The sequence below is a fragment of the Prionailurus viverrinus genome, chromosome B4 (genome assembly GCF_022837055.1).
Source record: "Prionailurus viverrinus isolate Anna chromosome B4, UM_Priviv_1.0, whole genome shotgun sequence".
NCBI classification, from domain to species: Eukaryota; Metazoa; Chordata; class Mammalia; order Carnivora; family Felidae; genus Prionailurus; species Prionailurus viverrinus.
In genome coordinates this window covers 17985744-18001255 of record NC_062567.1, presented here as the reverse complement: position 1 = coordinate 18001255, position 15512 = coordinate 17985744, and the positions used below count along the sequence as shown (strand labels likewise).

Genomic DNA, 15512 nt, shown 5'->3' with positions numbered 1-15512 from the left:
CAGGCACAGCTCAGCAGCCGTGGGGTCCCGGCCCCACGTTACCCCGAACCAGCGGGTGGGAGCTCGAGCGCTTTCCGCGCCTCCCTGAGCCCTGGCTTCGCACCTGCAAAATGAGGGTGGTAAAGCTTCAGCTTGACCTGTGAAAGGTTGGCTCGGATGAGCTTCCGACTCCCTTCCGACTCTAAGATGGGGTTGGAATATGTGTCACTTGCAGAATTAGGGATGGAGAGACTACCTCTTTTTTTAAAAAAAAATTTTTTTTCAACGTTTATTTATTTTTGGGACAGAGAGAGACAGAGCATGAACGGGGGAGGGGCAGAGAGAGAGGGAGACACAGAATCGGAAACAGGCTCCAGGCTCTGAGCCATCAGCCCAGAGCCCGACGCGGGGCTCGAACTCACGGACCGCGAGATCGTGACCTGGCTGAAGTCGGACGCCTAACCGACTGTGCCACCCAGGCGCCCCGAGACTACCTCTTTTTACCTTTTCCTGAGTCACCGGACAGCAGGCAATATTTGAACCCCATCTCGTTTATTAGGCAAGATGACAGATTCAACTTGAATCCGTTTCATTAAGAACTTGGGAAGTGGCTTTCTGTGTGTAAATCTGAACTGACCAAAATCGACATTGGCTTATATGAAAGGGACCTCTGTACCCTCAGTTATTCCCCCTTGTCACCTTGGGAAGTGCCTTTTTTTTTTTTTTTTATTTGACCAAACCGTTTGGAAGCTGGGTTCAAGGTTTTCTGGTTTTGTTTTGTTTTTAAATTATTATCTTAGAGTGGTGTCATTCCGTCTAGATTTGCAGTTTATATTTTGGAGATCTGCTGTATTCATTCTGAAGTGTTTGTGAATGCTTTCGTGGGTACCATCCCTACAGGCTTCAGGGACTAAAATAATGAACGACACAGACCCATCTAGGAGGCGATACGGACGTTAAATAGGAAATGACCATCTCGTGTGATAAGCGGTTTAATAGGGCACATGTGGCTCCTGACTCTGGCTTGGTGGGGTCGGGGGGTCGGGGGGGGGAGGGGCTTCCTGGGGGAGGTGATGTTTGGAAACCTGAGGACAAGTCAGAGTTAGCTGGAGGGAGGGGTGAGAAGGAGCATCCTGTACAGGGGTGCAGAGGGGGCGCACCGGGCGCCCTAGCTAGAGGGGGAGGTAAGCCGCACCAGTTGGAAAGGCTATTGAAATGACCGGGATAAAATGGTGGCCGGAGCTGGGATGGCCGACAAGGATAGGTTATGGAGGTTTAGGAGGAAGCATCCACAGAGCTCAGAGATGTGGCAGGGGCCCAGTGCCAGGGAGTGTGTGTGGAGGGAGGGCGGGGTTCGGGATGACTCCCGGCTGTCTGGTTTGGACGGTGGGGAGGGTGTCGATTCTACTCACGGACGGGGGAGAGCAGAGTGGGAGGAGTTTGAAATGTCAGTCCCCCTCTCCCCCATGACAGAGATGCTCATTTGGCATGAGGGGCGGCAGGGAAGGTTTCAGCCGGAAGCAAAGGGGCTTGGAAACCTCCAGGAAGGATGATCAGGGAAATATATGAGACCGCCCAGGATGAGAAGTGTGTCTGGAACCGGCCCAGAAGAGCATCGGATTTAAGGAGTGGGTTAAGGACGAGAGTCCTGCAAAGGATCGGCCAAAGAGACACATTTACTGAGTGTCTTGTGAGAAATGCCCAGTGAACCTTGCCCCTGGTCTTAGGAGACGTGCACTCTGGTCGTAGCCCAGAAACCAGAGAGAGAGAACTGCCCCGGAATCAGATAAATTAGATACTTCTGCAGGCTCAGGTAGGGTGAGGACTGAGAGTTATCCATTGGCCTATCACCAAGGAAATCTCTGGTGACCTCGCCTGTGACAGCGGGTGCCACAGAAGCCGGAGAGCAGTGGGTTAAGAAGCGGGGAAGAGAAAGGGAAATGGAGGCTCCTTCTTCGACCGTTTGTATTTCTACTGTGCACTAGTGGGTGTATTTTGACATTTCTGACCTCCACCTACAGCACCCTGAAGGCGCCAGCTTTGGCCAAAAGCAGCAGAAACAATGGACTGTGGACTTCCATGTTGCTATGACTAAACAGTTTTTCCAAGGTGCTCAAGACTCAAGTGGGTATTTAAGTTTGAGCCCGTGAGAGACTCAGAGGTTTAGTATGGTTGGGTTTTCTCCTAGGAGAAAATAATCTGGACCATCTAGAGAGCCACACAGACTTTTCTGCGTCGTAACAAGAAGCCAGCCCCTGAGGAGGAACTGTGGTTGGGGTGGCATCCACTTCTCCACGTCGGTGGCTCTGTTTTGCCTTTGCGCCCTGGTCCCTTGAGATCATTGCTAGCAGGCCCCACCCTTCCCGCCCTCTGTTCATTTTAATGTCTTCAGGTTTGCTCCCCAAGGGCATGGTCTGCTTGGACAATAAACAATGCCCAGAAAGACAGTTACAGGCCATGGGGTGGTTGCTGCTGAAGCCAAAATCCGCAAACGAGGACATCTACGAAGGAAAGCCACAAGTATTTGACATCCTCGAAGCTGTATTATTTCATCAGAAGCAGACCCTTCGTTCCCTATCCCTCCCTCTACTCTCTGCCTACAGGACCATGCACTGCCCAGAATGCCCAAGGCCCTCACCACACCCCCACCGCCCCCTTCACCAAAAATGCTCCGCCTTTTACTGGTCTAGGTGGCTGTGAAAAAGAGTGAAATTACAGAATTTCTAACAGCAACCCGCTTTTCTGAGGCGCCTAAAATGCTTAGAATGCTTTTCTCATATTCTGAATTGTTCCTCAAAACATCTCCCTGGGAGATGGGCTTAGAGAAGTCAGAGAGGGGAACGACCTCCCCCACCTCACATCGGGACCGATTTGAGACCCATGAACTTACGTTCCCGTGGGGCGTCACACAATCAGTGGCAGAGGTGAAACCTTCCCTTCGTCTGGGGTTTGTGTTTTTACTGTGCGTTTTGATGTCTTGGGCCTTAGAAAGGCAAATAGTGATAACTGACATTGGTGGAGTGTAAACCTTACACGAATTCGGTCGGATCATCCTTACCACCAGGTTGGTGCTCTTATTACTTCCTCTGAGTAAATGAAGTTAGTTCGCAGAAGGGTTCAGTAACTTGTCCAGAGCCCCCCAGTTACGATGTGATACAGCCAAGGGTCTCAGCCCAGAGCTCACGCTTCTGACCACTGTGCTGTTACCCTCTGAATGTCTGGCAGCTCTCGGTCTCCTGTTTTAAAAGGACATAGCATCAAAAACTCATGTTAATCCTGTGAGTCATGAAACATTCACTGCCTTGACAGAAACAATGTTTCGGAGTTAAGTACGGTGCTGGAGCAGTTCATTCTGAGTCTTGATCTTAAGATTCTTAAAGTAGCGACATCAATGGTTCGGTTTCATGCTATGTTGCCAAGTTGCCTCCGTTTTTGTTTTTGTTTCTTTTTTTTTTAATATATAAACACAGGCGACCTCCCTGTGTCTTACACCGTGTACACATGAACGCGGTCCACACGATTGCCCTGGGGAAGAATTCCGTGCCCTCTACTTCTGTCGGGGCGTGGGGTTCATGACAAGTCTTCTTCCACTAAGAGGAGCTCCACAAGGCCACCCGCCTGCCCTTGTAGTTTACAAGTGCTCACCGAGCAGGGGCGAGAGGAAACACCTTAAAGATAAGGAATGTAAAAGTAATGCAAATTTTGTCATTGGCGGAGGCGACGCCCCCCCCCCCCCTCCGCCCCACCCCTGCATCGGCAGGAGGACATCAGGGCTCTCTGATACGGCGGTTTGTTTATAATCTGGCAACAGCCAGCCGAGGGAATGGTCACTAAACTGTCCTACTAAAAAGAAATGAAATGTATTAATAGAGCTGAACTCCTAAAGACATTGGGTTTTCAAGTTCTAAAACATGTCTTTGCCCTTCCTGCCCTCTCAACTTTCAGGTTTTCTTTCCACGAGCAGTGGATACTTTTCATCTCCCAAAAAACATGCTATTCTTTGGCTTCGCAAGTAAAACCACTGATGTCATCAAAACAGCCGCCGTTAGATATATTTATTTTCTGCATTTTAGCCTTTCACGAATGGAATCCCGTGATGTGCCAAGAGTCTTCTCACTGCTTTCACCGTGTAACTATATTCTCCAAGAAAAAAAAAAAAAAAGATTGTCACGGTGCAAAGGATAATTTTCGTAAAGAATCCCCATGGCCTTGGCCTGATTGGTAATCTGGCTTGTGAGTTTTCCCTTTCATTTGAATCTCCATAACTGTCTTCATTGCCCAGACTTCCAACTTGTTGGTGACAAGTTTTGAAACCGTCATTTCAAATATTTAGTGATCTAGGTGCAGACAAGTCCCGTCCCCTGATTTCAGCTCCCTCGTAATTAGCGTGATTTGCATTAGCATCATAATGAAGATGGCGCTGAGGGAAATAACGAAGTTCTGTTGCAACAATAATGGAATAACTTTCATGGCAACAAGTATCCGAACACGTACGTACAGATGTCTTGAATTAAAAAAAAAAAAAAAAAAAGACCAGGGCTTTTTTTTTTTTTTTTTTTTTTTTTTTTTAAGCCGTCGTCAGATTTTGACAGCTGCTATGACTTGTTTTATTCTTTAATTCTTTCCTTTTTAATGGAAGGGCATCTTCCATTCATGGCTGCGGCAGTTTACCTCCTCTAAATGAGACAGAGAAATGCGAATCTCCCTGGTGGTCCATCTTTTCACAGCTGCGCTGCGATTCCAGTGTGACATCGAATTAGTAATTATAGCTGAGCGGACTGCTTTTTACAAATGACAGCCTGAGCCACGCTGCCAACAAGCAAGCCACTCAGCAGGGAATCTAGGGAAGTAAAAGAAAACATAACTGGACTCACTTGATTTCTGGGGGATTTGACCTGACTCTTTAAAAAGCCCATGTTCTTGAGCGAGAGAGTCCTGGGGACTTACACAAATATGCATTTTGTTCATCGCTCTGCACAGTTCTTCTTCAAACTCATGTCTGATTTGCTTGGGTGAAGTAAAGCCTGTGTAATGGAGTCACTAGGTCGCAATAGGAAGACTGCTTCTAACGTAGAACCTTCTAACTGCTTCTACTGCTTCTAACGTAGAACCTTCTCCCTGGAACCCATGTGAAAGAAAACAGCTGTCCTGCAATTGACATTTGTATAACTATATCGGCAATAATCATTGTTGACACTTTGATAATGGGCTACAGAAAGCTGCCTTGTCGATCCCTGGGCATTGTGAATTGCACTGGCAAGTAAGTGAGTGTCATTGTCTCTGACACTTTACCTATTACTGACCGAGGCGTCAGGCGAATTCATCATTAATACCCTTACGTCGAAAACTGCTTTCCTAAACCGGTTTCCAGCGTTTCTTTTGCGATCTTTACATTGTAGCAAATTGCGATTAATTCCTCCCTCTGTCTGGTTCTTTGGGATGCAGTTAAAGGCAAGGGGACAAAGACGCTCGGAGCGTCGAGCACAGCAGCGTGTCCTTCTGGGAATCTTTCCGCTGTCGGCTGATGATCGGTTAAAGCTAGATTATCACGGGTTCTAAGCCCTAAACTCCGCTAACGCTTTAACCTTCTTCTGTAAACTCCCTTTTCTCCCCAGATGGAAGCGAATCGGTTCCCATTGCCAGCCAGTGTTAGAAACGCCTCTTCCAGCGCCCAAACTGCAAGGAATAGGTTCCTGCCAGGGCAGGAGCGGGGTCTGTTTCCCGGACCTCAAGTTAAAGGCAGCGGCGCTAACATCTGCCTCGGGGCCCAGAGAGGGTTTATAAAAGGGGGTTTGGGGAGGGGGGTGCAAAGGGCATTAGTGGATCTGAGTCCCAGCCCCTGCTCTGGCGTTAATGGAAGTTCGGGGTGTGGGATCAATCACTTCACTTGGTCGTCATTCATAAGATTAAAAGATTTGATTGTATCACTGGTTCTCCTGCTTCCGTGCAAGATCTCTCGTTTCAAGTGAAGCTTTCCCCTCCTGCAGAGATGCAGCTATTAGACTTGACTTTGAGGAGTCCTGGACTTGACTGACAGTCACTAAAATCCTGTCTGTTCTAGGTATAGGTGAAGGTGATTGCTGTGGTTAATGGAAAAAATGTTTGGAACTGTCCTATTGTATTAGCAGATGTAAGAAGCCTCTAATGTAAACCATGGGGGTGATTCTGGGAAGTGGAGTTTTTAAGGTTCAGTTCGTTTGGAATTTGGTAAGAGTGGCAGGCGGAAAAGAGAGAAGATAGCACAGGCAGTGACTCTGCTAGGTGACAGCACCTGCCAGGTGACAGCATGAAAGTCCTCAGGCAGGTCTGGCTTGCGGTCGTGTATAAACTCCTAGTTGCCTTTGATTCATTTTTACTGCTCTGGGATGAATCCAACCCAGAGTATCCCAAGCGCACAGGGAGCAGCAGTGCTGTTCGATAGGGAATTTTTTTTTTTTTTAAGCTGAAAACTCTTAGTTCCAGAAAGAGTCGGGGTGGAGAGAGGACTTTAAGATTTAGAATGGGACCTGAATTTAAGGCAAGCTGTTGCAGATGCATACTTACTAAAATAATAAAATTGTGATGTTCGCTACGTTAGTATTAAACCAGAAACTATGTAGTACTTAGCAAGCTTCTTCAGTTTTCAGACTCTTGAGATTTCTTACGTCGTCACCATCAACATTTGCGCGACAGAATCTTCTGGTCAGATCGCAACCACCCGTTTTGTGCGTCTGGCATGCAGGTTAACTGTCACGTCACAGCCTGTGGAGGAAAACCAAACTGTCACCATTGATATCGTCACTTACAGGGACAGGCCCTTACAGTTAAAGGGCCATCATGTTTTGAAAAGTATGACAATATCAGAAAAGCAGTAATTTTGCATTTTAAATATTAGCTTGAAAATTTTAGGCAGGGGCACCTGGGCGGCTCCGTCGGTTGAGCATCCGACTTCAGCTCAGGTCATGATCTCACGGTTCGTGAGTTCGAGCCCCACATCGGGCTCTGCACACTAGCTGCACAGAGCCTGGTTCAGATTCTCCCTCTCTCTGCCCCTCCCCCCCATAAACAAATAAACATTAAAAAAAAAAATAGGGAAGATAAATAACCAACATCTGGGCACTTGCCAGCCTTAACAGTTTTTTTTTGTTTTTTGGTTTTTTTTTTTAGTTATTTATTTTTGAGACAGAGAGAGACAGAGCATGAACGGGGGGAAGGTCAGAGAAAGAGGGAGACCCAGAATCCGAAACAGGCTCCAGGCACTGAGCTGTCAGCACAGAGCCCGACGCGGGGCTCGAACTCACAGACCGCAAGATCAAGACCTGAGCCGAAGTCAGATGCTTAACCGACTGGGCCACCCAGGCGCCCCTAGCCTTAACAGTTCTAAGTGGCCAAATCATACTAGGGCTTAGCCGGTTTTGTGTTACCAAATTGCAGCGCTGTTTGACAAGGGTGTTGAGGCATATTCTCTTTCTACATTTACACATAGACAAACAAGTTCAAAATGAAAACCACGCACCTTTCACATCCAGCTGCTGTACATTCTCACTGTGGAAATTACAAGGTGCAGGAAGAGCCGTCGGGTCACTTCCCCAGCCACGGACGTATGTAAACATTCTGCTTACGTTGTGAAAGAGGGTTGTTACATGTGCTCTTCGTGAGAAAGCAACTGTCGTCTTGCTATTTCTGTACGAACTTTACCCACATTCACCCATTTGCCTTTCCGTGTATCAAATTTGTGGCTTGGATGTTTTGAGAAGCAGAACTGACTTTATTGTAAATCTCTAACATCTCTGATTACCCTAAAATTGATACCAGATACGTGATGTTATTCGATCAGATTCTCTTTATCCTAGCTCCAGTGTAAGGATTACCTGAAATTCCCTCCCTCACAGAAATATTTCTGGAGAATAGATTTGCAGCCTCACAGACTGATTTTTATGAAGTGTTTTGGAAAGCCTGGGGAAGGGCGTTTTATTCTTTTTATTTTTTATTTTTTGCAAACTTTATTTTCATGTAGGTGAGCCTTGAATAACAAGTAAATCAGGAACATAAGCAACCCCGAACATGAGACAATAATTAGCTTTTTTTTTTTTTTTTTAATGTTGTGTCTTTGGCTCCCAATGTGACAATACGGCCCATCAAAGGGATGCCAGGCAGCAATTTTTGACATCGGGGTTTACAATTAGACGTTTATTTTATTTATTTATTTATTTATTTATTTATTTATTTATTTATTTATTTATTTATTTATTTTAATGGCTTATTTATTTTTGAGACAGAGACAGAGCATGAACGGGGGAGGGTCAGAGAGAGGGAGACACAGAATCCAAAACAGGCTCCAGGCTCCGAGCTGTCAGCACACAGCCCGACGTGGGGCTCGAACTCAAGAGATGGTGACCTGAGCCGAAGTCGGACGCTTAACCGACGGAGCCACCCAGGCACCCCAGATATTTGGGGGTTTTTTTTGTTTTTTTTTTTTAATGTTTTTTGACTCCTCTGAAAGATAATTTGATTTCTTAATCTCACTGAAATAACACTTCTGTATCATTCCTGGCTTTCCTAACCCTTAAAATAACCAGGGTTACTTAACTCCATGAACCTGACGGCAACCGTGTATCAAAGCACAGAACCCAGCGAAACAGGCAACTATGTATGCAACCCAATGGGATCATCTCCATTGGAAACAAGATGTAAATCCTTTAGGTAAACATTTAGTTTTGGTTATGTCTTCACAGAGCATTTGTAAAATTTTTAGTAAGTAGGAATTTTTAAGTTTTTATTAAAAGTGCTAAAAATGTTTATATTAGAAGGGCAGTTCTAATGCCTTGTTTTTTGTTTTTTGTTTTTGTTTTTGTTTTTGTTTTTGTTATCTCCTTCCCTCCATGCCTTCTACCCTTGCCTCCTCTGCCCCCCGGGATCCATAATTTCTCTCTGGCCACCGCCTTCGCTCCTGGGTCATTGTCTGCTGAGCTGGCGACAGAGGCACACTCTCATTTCTAAAACTAAGAGTTCCAAATTTGGTGGTGGTTAGGTCTGCAGATTTTTCCCTTTTTTTAATCTCAAAGCCCTGGCCAAATCTGTCCTTAGAGATCATTTATATCTTTTACGGAACCCTAGGGAATAATAAGTAATTCTATTCGGAAGCATCTATACGTTTAAAATATCCACGTGTTGGTGACCTTCAGGTTCCCACTACAGTCGCGTGTACGTCCTGACTCTCACGGCCATGTTCGTTTGTGTTTAGTTACACATAAACCGTTTGGGCCATGACCAACGTTGTTACATAGCATGTTGCTTACTGATGAGGAGTAAAGACTTGGAAAGAGACACATTAAGCAGCTGGTTCAGAACATCAGAGCCAGTATGACAATGTTACCTATGCCAAACGTTTTGAAAACCTTGCTCCGGCCTTATCGGCAATGAGTTTGTCTCTGCCTATGCAAGCCATGCTTGAGAGCGTGCCCAGCAAAGAACCCTGACGATGTTTGTATATAACTCCCCACGTGGCAAGCCCGACCCTAAGCTTTTTTTTTTTTTTTAACGTTTATTTTTGAGACAGAGACAGAGCATGAATGGGGGAGGGTCAAAGAGAGAGGGAGACACAGAATCTGAAACAGGCTCCAGGCTCTGAGCGGTCAGCACAGAGCCCGACGCGGGGCTCGAACTCACGAACTGTGAGATCGTGACCTGAGCCGAAGTCGGACACCTAACTGACTGAGCCACCCGGACGCCCCAACTTTTGACGTATCCGAACTCACAGAATCGTCACAACAGCGCCAGGGTTCTTGCCAATCCCCGTTTAGAGAGAGGAAGCCAAGTCACAGGGAGGTTAAGTAACTTGCTCAAAGTCACACAGCTGATAATTGGAGCAGGTGAGATGTAACCCCCGGCAGCCGGGACCCAGTTTGTGCTCATAACCTCGAGCTTCAGTCCGGGGCCCGTGTAGAAACCCGGGCCGTGCCGGACGGGCCTGCCGTCTGGCATGAATGGCCCGGCAAGAAAGTGGGAGGGACATTCGTCCTGCTAATTTTGTCCCAACCATGGAAGCAGGGTAGGCTGGTCGCCAAGGGGACAGTGTCTCTCCGCTGACACCTTTGGCTGTCTTTGCGCGTTTCCAGGCCACATTAGTGGGGGTGAATGCCATTTCGGGGCTAGCCCACCCCAGGAGAATCCTCTCCTGCAAAAGGGAGAGTCGCCTTGCCTCGTTAAACTGGGGCCGTGCCGGACTCTGTGCTGAGCTGGGTTGGACGCAGCCTCCCTCGGCTGGCTGGGGCCTGGGAGCAGTTCCTGGCGGGAGTCCCAGCCCAGGGCAGACCGGGGAGGGCCATGTGGTAGATCTTTCTGGGCCTCGCCTCCCGGCCAGTGTCATACTACAGTTCCCTCGTTACACTTGGGGGCTCCCAATCTACACGGAACTGGCCAGGAGAACTTGGTTCAGAGGGAATAAATAAAGACTTAACCTAGTCCAGAAAGCTTGCTGACCGCTGGCTGGGAGCCAGCCTTGGGAGTGCAGTGAAGAAGCGATTCTGAGCTGATGGCTTTAGCTCTGGTGGTTTCCTCCGCCCTCTGGCTGGTTCTGCATTGACCTGGAAAGGGTATGAAAGACACCCGTTAAAGAACCAGGCCGGGGACTTCGAGGCTTTCAAAGGTCTCCTTAAGTGCAGATAATCCGGTTGCGAAGCAAAGGGTAGACTGCACTGCTGCCCACAGTGGCTTCTGTGCTGCTCTGTGGGCCGTGAACACCGCGAGTTTATTAAGTTCATTACTTCATCGCGTAGTGGTTTTCTTCACTTTAAAAAAATGTGTCTTCAATATAAACGCCTCTCATTATCAGAGGGATGTATTGAAATTGTTCTACCAGCTAAGTAATAAGAAGAAAAAAGAAACACCAAAAACCAAATTATTTTTAACGTTTATTTTTGAGAGAGTGCGTGCAACTGGGGGAGGGGCAGAGAGAGAGGGAGAACACAGAATCCGAAACGGGCTCCAGGCTCCGAGCTGTCAGCACAGAGCCCGACGCAGGGCTCGAACCCATGAACCGTGAGATCATGACCTGAGCCGAAGCCAGACGCTTAACCGACTGAGCCACCCAGGCGCCCCCCCCCCCCAAAAAAACAGATTCTTAACTATAGAGAACAAACCAATGATTGCCAGAGGGGAGGTGGGGGGTGATGGGGGTTAAGAGCACATTTACTGTGATGAGCGCTGAGTGATGGAATTGTCACATTGCTATATTGTATACCTGAAACTAATATAACACTTTACTGGAATTAAAATTTAAAAAAAAATGTTTGTTTTAAAGCTAAGCAGTAAGGTTTGCTTGAGCATGAATCATTGTCAGAGGACTTTATCTTTGTCCTTTTTTAAAATGTTTTTAAAAGAAATTATTTTAGGGGCACCTGGGTGGTGCAGTGGGTTAAAGCATCCAACTTCCGCTCAGGTCATGATCTCGCGGTTCGTGGGTTCGAGCCCCGCATCAGGCTCTGTGCTGACAGCTGGGAGCCTGGAGCCTGCTTCGGATTCTGTGTCTCCCTCGCTCGCTGCCCCTCCCCCGCTCGTGCTCTCTGAAAAATGAATAAACCTTAAAAAAAAAAAAATTAAAATTTTTTTAAAGTTGCATAATCTCTTCTAAACTCAGTTTCCTTGTCGGTATGAATTTGAGAGAAATAATTAAGATTGTTGTGCAGAATCAGGGAGATGATGCACTTGAATGAATTGAGGCCCATGAAATGCTTATTAGCACCGTACCTATGGCTGCTGGTGCTGGTGGTGTTTCCCCCGTGCTGCCCATAAGGCAACAGCCCGGAGGGTTCCAGAAACCTGGCCTGGGCCCTGGCAAGTAAGGGGGTGGAGCCAGGATCCGGACCGGCCCCGACATCCTGGTGCTCCCACGCTCTTGCCCCACCACAGGCACTTGGGGGTGGGGTACGCGTAGACCAGTGTTGGGTTCCTCCAGCAGCTGCCCCGCGAAGGATCTGCTTTTGCCTCTTGAGACTTTCGATAAGCCCTTAAGTCTTTTAACCAATCTGGTTGCCCTTTTGAAAACTTGATCCAATCTAAATACGTCCCTAGTGCCTGTGAAATTCACAAGCGAGCTTAGTAATATAGTACAGGCTGCCCGGAGTTTTACGAGGCAGGATTAAGTTTTCCCTGTCACATGAAGTAACCCGGCTGGGGTAAACCTGAAACGGCATTCACCTTCATTAATGTGCCTGGAATTATAAACACCTATCCAGCGTGTCAGTTACTGCCTCGGCCGGGCTCCGACATCGCTGGCTTCAGGTTTCCCTTTTGCTCACACAGAGACAGAAATCCCTGTGCCCTTCTTCTCTTAAACATACGAAGCGAGTTGAGGCAGATACCTTAATCCTTAACGCTGCCCCCCCACACACACACAGACGCCCACGTCGTCCCCTTGGAGAGTCCCCTCCATCTCTGTTCCTGGGTGGAGACCTGGCTTCAGCCCTTTCTCCAGGGGCGCCTCCGGTTCCGGGTTTGGGGCAGCGAGAAACCCTGGGTCTGTTCAACTTCAGGTCCTTGCATTTCATTCTCTGAAACTTCATTACGTTTATGATTCCGATGGAAGAACGGAGGGCTCAGTGCAGTTGACCCCAACATTTCACGTTAATGCGCTGTCTTCACATTCAGGGTTTTTCGTGTCACGTTTATGACATTATTTTCAAGTTATTAATGACAAATTTAGGGAGTTCATCTACCAGGCCCCTCCCATAGCTTTTGGGAACAGCGGCATTGTGTTTTTATTTCCTCAAAACTCTGACTCCGCATAAAAGTATTTGAAAGTAGATCAGTGTACCCCAAGAATGCTGTTATTCATCTGTCCATTTTGCGTATTCATGCTGCCTTATTTAAAAAAAAATTTTTTTTTAACGTTTATTTCTTTTTTGAGAGAGAGACAGAGAGAGTGAGAGAGCATGAGCAGGGGGAGGGACAGAGAGAGACACAGAATCTGAAGCAGGCTCCAGGCTCGGAGCTGTGAGCACAGAGCCCGAAGCGAGGCTTGAACCCGTGAACCGTGAGATCATGACCTGAGCCGAAGTGGGACGCTCAACCAACTGAGCCACCCAGGTGCCCCAGGAATACGATTATTTAAAGTGTCAAATGTTTGGATCTCTGATCTCTGCTATACCTGCATTGTAGAAATAGCTATTCTGGCAGTAGTCTAATCAAAAATTGCAAAGCTTCAAATTTTGGCAAAGTTAAAAACGAGTAGCAAAGCTACAGATTTGGAATTGTGTAATATATGTGCATATATGTATATGTACAGACAGATGTGAGCAGTTTACATAGAAGGAAAAGTGAACAGTTTCAGGCATTTGAGAAATGGTTCTGCAGGGGCACCTGGGTGGCCCAGTCAGTTCAATGTCTGACTTCAGCTCAGGTCACGATCTCACGGTTCGTGGGTTCGAGCCCCACGTCCGGCTGCTTCGGATCTTCTGTCCTCCTCCCTCTCTGCCCCTCCCCTGCTCGCGCGTGCTCTCTCTCTCTCTCAAAAGTAAACATTTTTGAAAAAGAAAAAGAAAACTGGTTCCACAGATCTGTGCAATGGGTTTTCTTTTATCACTCTGAATAGCGGGGTAGGGCAGTGTGGGGAACAAGAAAGAGAATACATTCTTTCCTTGGATTATTTTTTTTTTTCATTTAGCTCACACTTATGGAAAAGAGAGCCATTCAGACATTCATTAATATGGTAAGAAAGACAATATCTTACATTGGATTCCTTTCAAGTGGAAGAAATAAGCTATGAGTTGCTGACGGGAGCGGGGAGGGGTTTTGATTGCTCTTGAACTCTCCCAAAATGCAGGTTGCACGAAGTTAAATAGAATAATCCACACGAGTTTAAAATGAAATGCCCATATTATCCTGCAGCATGAGCTAGTTTTGTTCTGCCTGTGACCCGTGTTTCGGTCGTCCCCCCGTTATTTGCGTTGATCGGGTCAGCGTAAGTTCCATTTAATCGCCAGCCCACCACCCTCTTGTTTATTTGTAAAGGACAGAACTTCTCATCTTAGTATGTTTTGTATTAAAAGAAGACATTTTCCTTCGGCATTGCCCAACTGCAAACAGAATTTTCTTGGCGGGGTGGTGACCAGGAAGGCTTAGAAGGACAGGTGGCTAACCTCTGGCTGCATGATCTCCCCGACTGAGAAATTAGATATGATTCTGGATGGTGCTTTTCTGAGGCCAGATAACGTGTTATTTGTAACATGAACCCGGCAAAGGCTACCCAAAAAGTGTCGGGAGCGTGGAGTTGGGTTGTACCAGTAGGAAAATTGAAGGTTCCTGACAAAAAGAATTCCAAGAATACAAATTCTATACTCAGAAGACCTCTCGTAAGAAAGTGAATCCAGGAAAGCAGTCAGGTTCATGCCCACGAAAACCATGAAATCTGTTACTAAACTTCATAATATGGAGTATGTGTGACCCTCCACTCCTGGTGGGAATGCTTCCAGCGGCCGTAGCTCACTGGTGCCCCCTTGCGGTATTCAAGCCACTTCGCATGTTGTTGCCTTGGGTAAAAGACTCCCACAGTGAACGAGGGGGACTGTTTCTGGGGGTGGAAACTTATCCTCCGGGGACTGGAAGACATACGTGTTTTGTCTTTTTTAATTTTATTTTATTCAAGCTTCTTTCATTCTTTTTGTCATTTGCTTTAGGCCAAAGAGCTACCGACCTTAAAGGATAATGACTTCATTAACGAGGGCCAGAAGATTTATATTGACGACAACAACAAAAAGGCCTTCCTGGAAAAACTGAAAAAGGATGTCGAGGTAAGAAAAATCAGTATAAAGGACGGCCCCGTGGTAGAAACGTCCACCGTCTGGGTTGGCTTCTGAAGCTTCTGCAACCGAGGCCAAAATGCCTGTTGGACGCGATCAAAGTCAGGTGTAAGCAGGTGTATCTCACGCGTGGTCTGGTTTAGAAAAGCGCGCGCCGGACCACAAACCGAAGAGAGCGCCTGAAGGCCTCTGCCGGGCATCGCCCCGCTCGGGTTCCCACCTTCTGGTTGGCAGGAGGGTCCGTTCAGTGGAAGCCCGCTCGCGCCGACTGCCCGCGGCCCCCAGAGTGAGGGTTCCGCGGAACCGTGGTGTCCCGTCGCGCAGCAGAGCATTTCAAACGCAGACGTTCAGGAACCGCATCCCGGTGGCCGTGAACGCGTTCCCGGTCACCTGATGCTTGAACATTGCCAGCAGTCTCTGTGAAAGTAGCCCCACTGAGCCTTACACGTCGTGGGAACGGAGCAAAGGTGGCTCCTGATACCAGTGGCATGGGGGGGGGGGGGGGGTGGTTGTGACACATCAAATACTGTGTGAAAATGGGCTTTTCGTCCATAATGAAGTTTTCTTTCTTTCACTGTTGTTCTGGTTAAGAATGAGAAATGTACTTTTCCTGGTCTCCCGTTGGACTTCCTGTTATGCATCTTTTAGAAATCAAGCCGGGAGAAGTTATTTTCTTGAAATTTGTTAGGTTTGTAAGACAGTGCAAAGAGAATTCTGATTTAGACAGTTACTGAACTAAGTTTTGCTGAGCTGTTA

The 15512-nt window shown here is 47.2% G+C and overlaps 1 protein-coding gene across 2 annotated transcripts in view; it reads left to right on the top strand.

Moving 5' to 3' along the window:
* Positions 1-15512, top strand: part of PIP4K2A (phosphatidylinositol-5-phosphate 4-kinase type 2 alpha) — a 192588-nt gene that overhangs the window by 161511 nt on the left and 15565 nt on the right. For both annotated transcript variants that reach the window (XM_047865340.1, XM_047865341.1), the window contains exon 7: positions 14634-14747. In XM_047865340.1, coding sequence (XP_047721296.1) covers positions 14634-14747 — 114 coding nt within the window. The remainder of the gene's footprint in view (positions 1-14633; positions 14748-15512) is intronic.